This window comes from Diceros bicornis, chromosome 1 (genome assembly GCF_020826845.1).
Source record: "Diceros bicornis minor isolate mBicDic1 chromosome 1, mDicBic1.mat.cur, whole genome shotgun sequence".
Lineage (NCBI taxonomy): Eukaryota > Metazoa > Chordata > Mammalia > Perissodactyla > Rhinocerotidae > Diceros > Diceros bicornis.
The window spans coordinates 77,131,507-77,145,378 of record NC_080740.1 but is presented as its reverse complement, the minus strand read 5'-3'; the positions used below and the strand labels follow the sequence as shown (position 1 = coordinate 77,145,378).

The window sequence follows — 13,872 nt, the reverse complement described above, 5'->3', positions numbered from 1 at the left end:
CATCTATAAAATAGTGAGAAGCATATTGTAGGGAGAATAAAGAATAAGGGCTCTAACTAAGATTATGCTACGTAAGAGTTTTAAAGTAAATTTTAGTTCTTTTCTCCATTTTCTTCTCTTTTCTCCTCAATCAGAATGGGTAGAAGTATTGGTAGAAAAAATGCATTTACTCTCTCTATTAAAAAATCATTCATGCATTCACATATGCTTTCATTACTAAGCATGATAGTTATTAATGATAAAACCTGCCATTTACTGATCAATACTGAGTAACTTCAGTTTTATTTACAGCTCCTGTTTATATTTATAATAATATCTCATACTTTTTATTTTAGATCTTTATATACTTATATCCTTCCCACCAAACCGAAAGCTAATTGAAGAAAGCGATAGGTCTTTGGACATAGGATGGCCTTACATATGCTAAGTATTCAACACCTGCCTTTGGTGAAAAGGGCTGCACTGAGGCCTAAGGGCGTTCATTCAAATGAACATCCCTGAGGATCTCTCTTTTGAAAGGTAAATAAAATGTTAACTAATTAGTTTCTTTTGATTTTCTGTAGATACTTTTGGTGATGTTTTCAAGATCATCTGAAAGAAGTAAGTGATTCAAATTTGAGAAAAATGCAGAAAACCAATTTTCCCAGGACTCTGCAAAAATGTAGCCTTGTGTGGACATAGCTATGTTACACGTTACCCTCCCGGGAGTGTGCATTATTATTCCTAACCATTTGTTTAGTTGTGGCCTGCAAAATGTCATCAGCTCAAAAAACAAATTCCATCTTTCACATAATGTCGGAAAAATGAGAGTCTACATATATTCCACTACCATCCTTTGTTGTTTGCAATGTGACATTTTGGGAAGATTCTGCAAAGAATATGATTTTGGAGATCTGAAGAGCTATTTTTTGACATTATAGTTGTTTTATAAACCATTTCCTTGCTAACAAATTAAAGAGAGAATAGTAGAATTTCAAATCTTTTAAAATCATTTTCCTAAATTAAATAAAATCTAAGAAGTTTTGGCACAAAATGTTTAAATAAGGAAAGGAAAAGGCAGCAAAATTAGAATCATGTTGTAATAGTTTAAAAATGAAAGAAAAACACAGCAAAAAAATCAGTCTCCTAAATTGGACTGAAAAAGTATGTCTAGACATCAAGTGCTTATGCACTAAGCATGTTAAAATCCTTTTCTCTAATTCAACAGCCCAGAAGGATGATAATTCAAACATCCTTGCACGTCATGTAACCCTGAGGGAAGTTTGTAAATTAGATGTGGCAATATTTCCAATTCATTACAATACAAAATTAAGGACAGGGGAAGAAGAGAAGCAGGGAGATAATTTTGTAAAGCAGCATCAAGGGTTTGTTTAGACCTGGCTTCCATTCTGTGCTTTCTCCAATGTTAGTTAATTAAAGAATAAATACCTTGCTTAACCTTATTTGACTTCAGTTTTCTCATTTGTTCAATTAAAATGATAATATTTTACTTAACTGTTCCTGGGATGCTACAAAGCTAAAATGAAATAATAGACGTGAAAGTACTTTTTAAAAATTCTGAGTCACATGCAGATTTGCAGTGTAAAGATAGAAAGATTAAAAATGTATTGTCTCCAGCTCAAGAAATCAACCATTCACTTCAACCAAATTGCAGTGAACATTGATTCCATGTAAAGCTGTCATTTACCTTTCAAGTATTCTAAACTTAATGTTTTCTAGAAATGCTACCTTTTTAAGAGGAACGAGATATCAAAAATATTATTGAGGGCGGGGTTGGTATTTTAATATCTGCTTCAAAGAGTACTGAAATAGAAATAAGGAAACAATGATTATAGTCTTAGGCCACTTAGCCTTTCTGGACCTGTCTGTTCATCTTAAATACAAATAGGTTGACCAGATGACTGTAGATATCGTCCCCCCCCCCTCCCCCTTAGGCCCCCAGTTTTCACATTCTATGGTTATAAATATTTCTCTGGCGATCATGTACTAGGCTGTATGAATGGGAGGCCCGAGGCTTCTTTGATGAGTGTTCATCACCCTTGTTGCTCCCTTGTCAGGGAAGACAGCTGAGCTCCTCATTCATTTTGACCCTGCAGGGTCATCCTGAAATCAATTCAAGCAGAGAAGACTGTCTCTAGAAAAGAGCATCCCACAATTTCTCTTGGTCATCTGTTCTAAGGATAAACAATAGCCATTCATAAAAAAGAGACATTCTTATTCAGCAAAACTAACCTACATTTTCTTTGATCAAATTTATCTATTGACTTAGATAAAGATAAGGACTTTCCAGTCATCACTGTGTGTTTTATAAAAAAGCATTACACATTATTACATTCTTATTGTTTTCTGGCCGTGATAGTATTCTTATGCCTAATAATTTAATTATTTTACTTCTCTGTATAAATCATGTTTTCACGTCCTTTAACTACTATTATAATTTTCTGCACAGGCTCTCCTTAAAGAATTACTGAGGAAGCATACTGTGGTATAGCAGAATGAGAAAGGGGCCATGCCTGGGCTCTAGTTTCAAACTGCCTTTCCTGATACTTCAAGCAGAAATGATCTCTTCTTCTTTATGTCATCCTGTAGCTCTCTTGTACTAACTCCATAATTATTATTAATAGTAATATCTATTACATAATGTTTACATGTCAGATACTCTAAGCAGTTTACTTGCATTATTCTCATTTCAATCTCGCCGTGGCTCATGAAGTAGATCCACTTATTATCTCCAAATAGTACAAGAGAAAAGATGAACAGAGAAATGTCGTGCCAAAGGTCACACAGTTAATAAGTGGTAAAATCAGCGTTCAAACCCTCACTCCAGAGTCCACCCTCTTAAACTCTGTGCTGTCTTGCCTGTTACTAGTGCATCGTGTGGTTGAGAGCACATACTCTGTAGCTAGACTACCTAGGTTCAAATCCCAGCTCTGCCACTGCCTAGCTGTGTGACCTTGGAAAAACTGTTAAGCTTTTCGGGGCCTCAGTTACATCCCATCTGTAAAATGGGGATAATGATAATGCCTACATCCTAGGATTGTTGTGGGGATTAGATGTGAGGATTAGAACAGGGTCAGTACATGTTAGCTACTTATATCACTCAACCATGAGCTTCTTGAGGGCAGGAACGATGTGTCGTTCATCTCTCTTCTCCAGGCCCATTCACAGTGTCAAACACAGTAAATGAGCAAATGGTTGAAGGAATAAGTGAATAAATTAATGAACAACAGAGAATTGTATTGGATTTGAAAGCTAACTGGACTCATCCTTATGTATGTGTGTAAAGGTATACTCTGTCAGGTGAATAAGTGCATTTCAAACTAAGTCTCTAACTCATTTTCTTTCCCCAAATCTGATGGCAGAATCCAGGGAAGGGATTGTACCTCTAATGTGTTTGCGCCGAATTAAAAAATCCAAGTATTGGATTGAGCCTCATATTTTTTTCCTCCTATGTTATTCAGGCAATCTAGAGGTATTTTGACCTGAAAGAGGTCACTGGTAGTGTGTGTTCACATGTCTGTTGGTTGCAGGCACGTGGGGATTGCAGGCAACACCTTCTAATCTTCTAAGAGGTGATCTGAATTGATTCTCTCCCCACAGAGAATTTTAAGTTAGAAAAAGATGCTTTTTATCTAATCATCCTCAATGTGTGTGTTCTTTCCTGCCATCATTCTTAGTCTTTTGGCAGAAACAGGGAGGTAATAGTATTCAATGTCATTTATCTTAATGTTTTCAGGGCTCCACAAGGAGATGTGAAATATGGGATTGAAGACCTTACAAAAGATCTTTGTTTCTTCCCACAGAAATCTATCATGTTGGGGTTTTGATGAGCTAAAGTAGACCCAGAGGAAGCGTTTCAGTATAGTATGTGGAGTTGAAAATGTACATTAGACTGAGCTCCCACATTAGAGAATTTGCTCATTATTCTCCTCACTGCCCACCCCCCACCCCTGTATCCATTATGGGAATGATAAGAAAAAGCTCTTATTTTGTACAAATAAACTTGCTACTCTAGCACAGAATGATGACTTTTAATGGACCCAACTTAAGAGGTCCAGCCAGCTTGGTGGTGGTGGGTTGGGCCACTGTCTCTCATCCCATTGCCCCTGTTTGTGACTGTCTTTCTTTTTGAAATAACTAGAATGTAAGTAGGTTGAATCCCTAGGAAACCAGAGGTGAGACAGGTCTCCAAGATCATCAGAACAAGCCACTCATTTTGCACACATGGGAACTGGGGCATAAAGAGGGATACAATGATATGTAAAGGTCACTAGTGTCAGAACTAGAAGGGAGGCCCTCCCTCCTCTCAGCAACCTTCATGACTTGTATATACTTCTACTATTGCACACGTGCTTCTGCACTTGAATTACTGTTTCCTTGACATCATCCAACCTCCATCCTAATCATACTAGATGGAGAATTTCTTGAGGAAAAGTTCTATGTCTACTATTCTGAATGCCCTGGGCCTAGAACAGTGATTATTTGGTTCCCAACAAATACAGATTAACAAAATACAAGTCAACCCCTGCAGTAATCCTTCTTCGAGTATCCTGGGCTGAATTCATTTATTTTTTACTCACTAATTCAAAACATTTATTTAGTGCCTCCTCTGTATCAGCTACTATAGTAAATAACAGGGATGCAGAAGACAGACATGGTCCCTGCCCTCACAAAAATGTTAATCACAGCACTTACCACCCATTTTGATAATTATAGTTTATGTGTTTGTCTTCCCTTAGACCTCAGATTCCATGAGAGCAAGATCTCTGTCTTGTCTATCATTGACCCTAGTGCTTGTCACAATATCCAGCTTATAATAACATTCAATTTTAAAAAAGTAAACACTGTTCATTTTAGTATCTTTTCCAACATAACTTGTGAGGAAGAAAAATGTTCAGTGTTTTCCATGTTCTGGGGTATTTTCAGGACTACAGCAACAGCTACTACATATCCTTTTGAGCATCTACTATATAACACCCTGTTTAGTGTTGCACTTGCATCTTTACTGCAAAACTGTAGTCCCCATTCTTAGACGAGACCGGGGTTTCTAATTGGATAAATGACTTTCCCAAAGTCACAAAGCTTCTAAGTGGCAGGACCAGGACTTGAGTCCACATATTTCTCACTGCAAAGCCAAAAACCTTTCCACTATGCAATGTACATTTCCAATGTGGGCAAAGCTGAGAAACAATCTTCTCCATTTTTCAAAACAAGAAACATAAATATTTGAGCTTCTAGGGCAGCCGTAGATGGCTTGAAAGCAAGCAAAAGGCAGACCCTGTTAGGCAGGGACTATCCATTAATACCAGTAAGATATATTGACCCATTACTTGAACATGTTAGAACGATCAGAGTCCCAATATAAAATTCAAAATCTAAGAAAGAAATTTTTCTGAGAAAAATAGCACTCCTGTCCTTATATATTACTAAATTGTCTGTCTTTAGAAGTTACAAATAAAAGTGAGTAAACTGATTTAACATTTTTAAGGCAGCCATAAAAGTAACTGTTGACCCTTTCTAAGCTTTCAGTAATTGAACATAATTAAAAATATTGGGACTGGGGGGAGTAAGTTTTCCTAATTGTTAGAATCCAAATTTTATATAATTACCTGGCCCTATGATCACATTTCAGTTAGTCACAAAACGGACACTTGCATAACTAAACTCATCTTATTTCTTGAAATAACTTCAAAAGTCTAAAATTTTGTATCCAGCCCTTTAGCAGTATCCGACGTAGTTCTGAGTATTTCATTAGCAAAACAGTTATAACACTAAGCGGGATAGCATCTCACTTACTTTTGACTCCAAAATGGAGTGATCAGTAATGCAATTATGTTTCTGTATGTTTTAGCTGTGGAAGATCCTTAGCTAGAGATACAGATGAATTTGTAGAAGAAATTGGCTTTTTGGTATCCCGTGAGTAATGATCACTGCTACAAATTCACCAAGATTCATTGAATCATGGCAATAAATGGGGCCTAGATAATATTAATAGCTAACATTTATTAAGAGCTTTTTGTGTGCCAGGAACTGCGATAAGCACTCTTCATGGATTTAATGTATTCCTTCTAACAGCCCTGTGAGGGAAACACAATCAGCTGGCAAGGTGGAGGCGTAGGGATTTAAGCCAGACATTCCTCCTCAAGAGGTCACATACCCCAATACTGTGCTACACTGATCACACAGAACCAGTTCTTTATTTTGCAAACAAAGAAACAGAGGCTAAAAGACATTAAATGACAAGTCCAAGGTCTCAGGTCTATAGAGTTTACACTAGTTCTCAGCTCAATTGTTCCCCCGTTCAATGCAATTTTTTTCTCTCTAGTTGTGTTATTGAAGGACTTACTGAATTTTCATATTCCTACAAAGTAAACTTTTTCGGCTCCTTCCTCCATATCTGGAGTACACTTACCTGTACTGGACTGAACAATTCCAGAATCTACTGTTTGTCCAAGAAGATCATACTGGTTTAGGCGTGACCCATCTTCTGCTACAACCACTGAGCGTGCTGGCTCTCGGGTCCACTCATAAACAACTTCTGCTCTCGTATAAGCATCTGAAAGGAAAGAATAAAAAATGGTCCATGTGTTTTGTCACTTTGCTTCTCCTAATTAGTTGGTGTGTTCTGTTAGCTTCATATTTTCTATTGCATGGTTCCAGAGCTCAGGCTTGGAAAGGAGAACCTGTATCCCTTAGTTTAGGAAAACTAAAATGTATTTTCCCAATTCATTTGATTATCTGTTCACTCTCACGACAAATGGTTATTAAGCATCTGCAAAGGACAAAGTACCTTGCGGCGGACATAGTTGTGAACATAACAAACAAAGTCCCCTGGTCTTGTGGAACATGCATTGCAGTAGTGGGGACAAAGATGGCTAAGCTAATGAATATATAATTCCAAGTAGTGTTGAATGCAATAAAGCCACACACAACAGGTGAGGGGATAGAGAATGAAGGGGATGGGGTCTATTTTAGTAAGGGACTCAGAGAGGGTCACTGAGGAAATGTTGTTGATACAAATGCATGACAGAAACCAGAGAGTGAGCCACTTGTCTTGGGGAATAGTACTCGGTATGGGCAAACTAACAAGCTCCTTCCTTGTGGGCAGGTAAAAGCTTGACATGTTTGAGAAAGAACAGGAAGACCAATGTGTCTAGAGTGAAGTGCATGAGAGGTGAAATGAGGTTAGAGGCAGTAGCCTGGGTCCAGATTATGTCAGGCCAGGGGAAGGTCATGATAAATGTGAAAAGTAACACTGGAAATCTTACTGAGCATCCATTTTTAAAGAAAGTCTGATTTTACTTCCTTTTTAATTAATTATCCTGTTTATAGATATGTATGATGATGATGATGATGATGATGGTGATGATGAGTTAGACCATACAGCTCTTTACACTTCTCAATCATTTTCATTTGCCATGTCACTTTTTAACCTAGCCATCCTCCTATAGGAGAGGTTAGGTAGTAATCCTGATGTTTAATTCAGGAAGGTTGGGGGAGGAGGTATACAGAGCAAGAGAGAAGGAGAAGGAATTCCATAGCTTTTCTAATTTCTAGTCACAGAACACTCACTTTACATAGGTTGAAACAATGGTACATACTCCTCTGTTTAGACGTCGAGTGCTATCAAACATTTAAGGCATACCTCATTAGCAAAAGCAAACTATTTCCAGGCATTTTGAGAGGAAGATACAATAACAAAAGCTGGTCTTACTGTGAAAGCTTTACCCCTTGGCCAGCTCCTCCATTAGAGACAGTAGGCACAGTGCCCAGGGCCTACAATACTTTTAGCAGGTACAGTAATGTTTTAATTTCTTTTAAAATCAGAAGAAAAAAATGAATATAATCTAACTTGAATTATATTCACCTTTATATCAACATAGTTATAAAATAAAATTAAAATAAATTTTGAATATATATTTTTGGAGGAATGGCCCACAAAGGCAAAAGTGTTTAGGCCCATATAAGTCATAATGTGTCCCTACTTGACCCAATCCCCAAACCAAGGTAACGATGCTTGGGTGTTTTGCCAAATCTGTATTTGTCCAAGCTAAAATATTATGAGATGTAAAATGACGTTTGTCTTCTTACCGGAATATGAAAATGCCCAAAATAAGATGTGAGCCCGTGCCCCTCATTCTCTCAACCAAAGCTTCTTAAAGTGACCACTTCTGTGTGGGGTGAATGATACAGAAATATGTGGTCAGTGTTCCCTAGATTTTGTGTGGGTGTTCTGTCTGCTTCAGTATCATTTCTGGACCAACTTACAATCAGATATCTTTTTAAATAAATTTTTGCAGAAGTTTGAGAGAATATACTGGCAATTAATTTAGCGGTTATTGTTTCTTTCATGAAACGTGAGTTACAAATGGATAATTTTGGAATTTGTCTTCATTGCCTTTTCTTTCTTAATTTTGGTTGTCCTCATTGACTTTTTTCTTCACTGAACTAGTCTTTTATTTATTAATTTATTATTTATTTATTTATTTTAGGCTTTATTGAGATGCAATTGACAAATAAAATTGTAATATATTTAAAGTGTACAATGTGAGGATTTGATATACATATACATTGTGAAAGGATTCCTCCCATTGAGTTAACACATCTCATTGACTCAAAAAAATTTTGAAGCATTTCATCATCATATGCAGTAGGAGGATTGCATTTGTTAGGAGGATCTAAAACTTTATTTATTTAAAAAACAATCCCTTTGAAGAAGGCAGAGCACAGTAGTTTGAGAAGTACCATATTGCTTACATTGTAAATACCTATATTCTGTAAAATGTTCTTCTGATCATGATAAATTCTTATTTTTTAAGTGGAAGGGTCTTACCTAGGAAGACATAGCAAGTTTATGGTAACATAGAATCATTGACCGTTAATGTGGTAGGACTTTAAAGGTCATATGGTTTATCTCATTTTACAGATGGCAAACTGAGGCACAGAAACATTAAATGATTTTTTTAAGGGTGCATAGCTACTTAGTGGGAAAACTGAGATTAGAACATAGAATGGCATTCATTCTACTCCACTGTTGTTAGTAAGGATTTTCTAGGCAAAAAAGCCAAGCAAGGATACTTGGTGGTCCCATAATTAGTGATGAAGCCAACTGCGTCATTTCATAACAAATTAAAGCTCTTGCTTCTGTATCACACTGTCATTAGCAACAGTGCCTGGACCCTATCTCTTTATACCTTGTCATGTGTTGCCAATGGGCTGCCAATATAGTTGAAGAGGGAAAAAATGTGTTGTCATCAACTTCTCATTTCATAGAATTCATTTCTTGCAATTTCTTAGAAAGTCCATTGTGCATGAAATTTAACATAAACATGACATAGTTGTGAAAATGGAGATTACTCATTGTTCATGTCTCTCAATGGAAATCTAAAATGTAGAGTAAATTCACATGATGAAAATTGGTGTTTTAAGACATAGAAGACAGATATACCTAAGGCCTCACAATAGGTGGTATATCTCATTCTTTCTTCATTTCAGTATCTAGAAAATAGGTCCTGTGAAAACGTCCCTGATTTAAGACTATTCCACATAAAGAAAAGAAGACTAAAAGGAGTCTTCAACTACTTAGTCAAAAATGTTAAGCTCAGATTTCAAATAAATCAGCAGATTACATAAAAAAAATTAAAAATTAAAGACAAAAAGGTTTTGGTTGGGGTTATGAAAGAAACTTTGTGGTGATGCCAACTGGGAGCATGGACTTAGTACCAGAACAGCATCTACTAATTGATACTATCACTTCACTTTTATGGGCCTTTGCTTTTCCATTTGTACGAGGCAGGCATGCTAAATAATTTCTAAAGTTATTTATTGTTCAGAATTCATTTAAATTTCTACTTATCCCTTTCTCCTCATGTACAAGGCACTGTGCTTGATCGTCAGTCAACAAACCATCATTTATCAAGTCCTTACTAGATGTAGTACTTGCCTGGATATTACTGTCAGAAAGTAATCTGAATCTCTTCTTTTAGAATCAAAGCCTTAATTTGTATTTTCCTCAAAAAGCAGTTGAAAGAGGTGAGCTGCATCATGCACATTGTCTTCAGGTTCTCTGGCCTTAGGAAGAGGGCTTTATCCCTAATGGGCAGACAGTGTAATTTAGCTCTGACAGTCGGAAGCCAGAGGAGAGTGGTAAGGAAAACCTCTGCCTTTCCCAGTGTGGTTCTTACCAACACATGGATGAAGCTGCTTCAGACGCTTCATAAACATTTATGACATGGTGTTCTACTAAATTATTGCAAAATCCTCTCACTTATCTCCTGTTTACTCTCTTCTCTGATATTTTGGCAAGGTGTTTGCTTCAAAAACTGGGTCAAAGCATTTTCAGCCCACTTGTGCCTCAGTTTCTTCCTCTCTGAAATGTGCTAGTTAGGCCAGGTCAGAGAAACGGCTACACAATGAATGGACCGCCACTGCTCTTCTCACGCCAGTGGCAGGCAGCGGTCATTAGCCATGGTGCTCTCTCCTGCTGAGCATGTGCCCTCTGAGCCTACTTTTCAATGCTAAGTCTTCTCTGTTTAACTCCCCACAGGTCTTAAACCCTCTTTTCCGAGGTCATGTTTTCTGAGACTTAAACACTGAAGGGACATTGAAAACCTGATTATTGTCATCTTTATTCTTTCAATAAATATTTATTGAGTGCCTACATTGTATTAGGCTCTATGCTAGGAAATGCTGAGCAAAATAGATCCTGCTCTCATGGAGTTTACAGTCTCTAGACAATAAAAATGCTAACCAATCAATAAAACAAATAATTATTTCTTTGACAAAGAGTTTAAACTAAATACCGTGTGACCAAGAAGACGGATGGGCCTGTGTGCAAATTTTGATAAGGTCATCAGGGAAGACCCTAGGAGATGATATTTATGCTGAGATGTGGAGAGTTTACAAAAAGCCAGCCATGCTCAGTACCAAGGGAAGAGCAACCCAGGCAGAGAAAAGAGCAAGGGCAAAGGCTCTGAGGTGGAAAATAACTTACTTATTTTTCTTTGACTTCAGTTTTCTTAATGAGATACTATTCGTTTTCTACTCACTGTCTATTCCCTTCTTCCTAAAATACCTCCAATTTTCTTCAGAATGACAATGTGAATAGCTAAAAATATCTCTTCTCAGCCTCCTTTGCAGTTAGTTAGCATTGGCAATATGACACAGCTTTGATTAATGACATATGAGAAGACATCTGTTAGGATTTAAGGAAAGCGTTTATCTTTTTCATACAGGCACTACTCCTTTCTTCTTTGCCCACTAATCCTTTTTATCTTGAAAGCAAATGCAATGGCTGGAGTTGCAGCAGCCATTTTGTAATCAGGAAGAACATTTAAGGACATCTTAAGATACCATCCTTGTTAAGATGCAGAACTAACCAGCAATCAACCAGCAATCACTTACCTTCATATACCTTATGTGAAAACATAAACCCCTCTTTTTTTCAGCTATACTCACTGCTTGAAAGCATTGCTGACTAATATACTAAACATATAATTGATTGTCCAAAACAAGATATTTTGAAAGCAAAAGAGGGCACTATGAGTAGTTATACCAGGATATTAGGCATAAATCAGTAATGTTCCAGGCAAACTATGATGCATGATCTCCCTAACTATAAAGTTATTTTATGGATTAGATGAGCCGATGCATATACAAATGTGTAATATACTGCCTGGCATACAAGTAACACATAATACACAATATTATTATTAAAAATGGAACTGGTAATCAGGAGAAAACATAATAGTCCGTGGCATAGAACATACATTAAATTGGGAAAAGAACGGGGAGAAAGGAGTTATCACCAAAGGCCTATTTAGCTGACAGTTGTTGAAGTAGCTTATCCTTGGGTTTCAATATAGAATGAGATTTATAAATAGAGAAAGTTATCTCTCCATGACTAGGGCTGCTAGGAGCCTGAAGCCCTTTGCTATTTTCTTTACTTGCTGTCTTCCTACACTACCACTATTTTTCTTTTATGAATCATATCTTCACCAAAATAGTTGCTCAGACTGCCTGTCTAGTGAGAACAGAAAGCTGGTTAGGTAGTCCAGGAGTTGACTCAGTCCTTGTACGTAACTTCCCTGCAGGAAACCAGGAATACATTATTCCCACTCACTTTGTGCATGCACACTAGTCAAAAGCAGAAGGCTGGAGGAAGACCAGAGAACCTGACGCTGCTGGCCACTGTTCTCTTGGCTCCTCTGACGTGTGCCTGCATATTTTCAACTAGCAGAAACCTAGAAAGTTATTGTATAGGGGATTTATCTAAGATACCTTCCAAAGCATTAATATAGCCTTGAATTTTATGGGATATCCGAACAAATCTAGAACTTTTTTAAGATGATGATTAGGATAAATTCTTTTCTGGCTACATCTTTTAAATGTAGGCTTCTTTATTAAGAAACACCTAATTATTGCCACCTACCAATATTTCCAATCTGATAAACAAGTTGAATTATTCCCAAGGTCAAATAAGTGTCAGTAATGATATAAAATAAACACAAGGTTCTCCATTTATTGGAAAGAAGCTGCTATCTATGAGGTATAAGCATCCATACTCCACTTGTTTTTCTATGAATACCACTTCCACAAAGATAGAATTTTTCCACTAAATAGTTACATTCATTCTTTCTAGTCCAGAAGGTAGGGAATAACCCCTTCCTGAACAACATTAAAAAGTACAGTCAAAGATTATTACTTATAGAAAGTACTTACAGCAAATAACTATTTAAACTTTATTGATGATCTTCATCTGTCTCTCTAACAGATATAACCAATTGGAGGTTTCTTGCTTAAAGACTTTAGGCTTTATAAGCATAAAAAAAATTAAATTAAATTTACTCACAGCTTCCAAATTTTAGTGGGCAGGCATGGGCATCCATAGGGAAGTCTTCCAAATGCATTGGACATTCAGCTCTCACCGTTAGCCTTGTCGATAAAGGGAAAAATAGGATACAGACAAGAGCCCTATAGGTTACATATTTCTTGATAAATACAATTGGGATCTTACTAACTATAGCAAATATATTAACAAAGCAGGAGAGACATGCACAAACCACAGCGCTATACTGAGCTGTTGATAATCAAATGATCCAAAAGGAATTATTTACAACAATGACTGGATTCTATTCATTTTTTTGTTTGTTTTCAGGAAATAAGTGACATCTGATTTTATACGATGGGCAAGAATTGCTAATGTTTTCCAAAACAAGCGTCATCAACTAACCCACCTAGCTACAGCAAATCTTTTTGACAATAAAACTGGATGTAAGCAAATAAATGCTTGCCAAAATACTAATTCATCCTTGGCTGAGATGAAGACATGGATGGCAAGGAAGAGAAGAGAATTTCTCCTTTCCTAAGTGCAGCTCTTCCTACCTCCTTCTCTAAAATAGCACAAAATGCATAAAACAACAAAGGAACAGGTGAAGGAGAAACTGTCCTCAGCTTTGTGAAATTGACATTAATGCAAAATCTCCTTGAGAGTTTATATGTGATCTCACTATTTTCCAACCATTTAGTTTGATTTACAAATCCACTGCCTAATTGAAGCCAGCACTTTGCTCTGCTTCTCTTTAGTCCCTAGCTTCCCGGAATGTGGATTCTATTTACATTTGAGAAAGGGTAGTTAAGAAAGGAATTCACTAAAATATATTTTATCTCATTTGGTGGAATTACGAGGGATTTTATACCCAAATTCCTCACAGGATTTTTAGAAAATATATTTATCCATTTTATTAAGTAGCTCAAGAAATGTGGTAGGATAGCTTTATAGCCAGTAAAATCATTAAATGATTATAATATTGAATAAAGCAAATATGAAATGAGTAAATTAATGATTAAATTTGCATTGTTAAGTCAAATTAT

General features: G+C 36.6%; 1 protein-coding gene across 1 annotated transcript in view; it reads right to left on the bottom strand.

Annotated features, from left to right (window-relative positions):
• The window catches only part of GABRA1 (gamma-aminobutyric acid type A receptor subunit alpha1), a 55,830-nt gene that overhangs the window by 13,604 nt on the left and 28,354 nt on the right, over positions 1–13,872 (bottom strand). Inside the window, exons 6-7 of the mRNA XM_058545477.1 lie at positions 12,851–12,933; positions 6,413–6,556 (exon numbers count right to left, since the gene is read on the bottom strand). Coding sequence (XP_058401460.1) covers positions 6,413–6,556; positions 12,851–12,933 — 227 coding nt within the window. The remainder of the gene's footprint in view (positions 1–6,412; positions 6,557–12,850; positions 12,934–13,872) is intronic.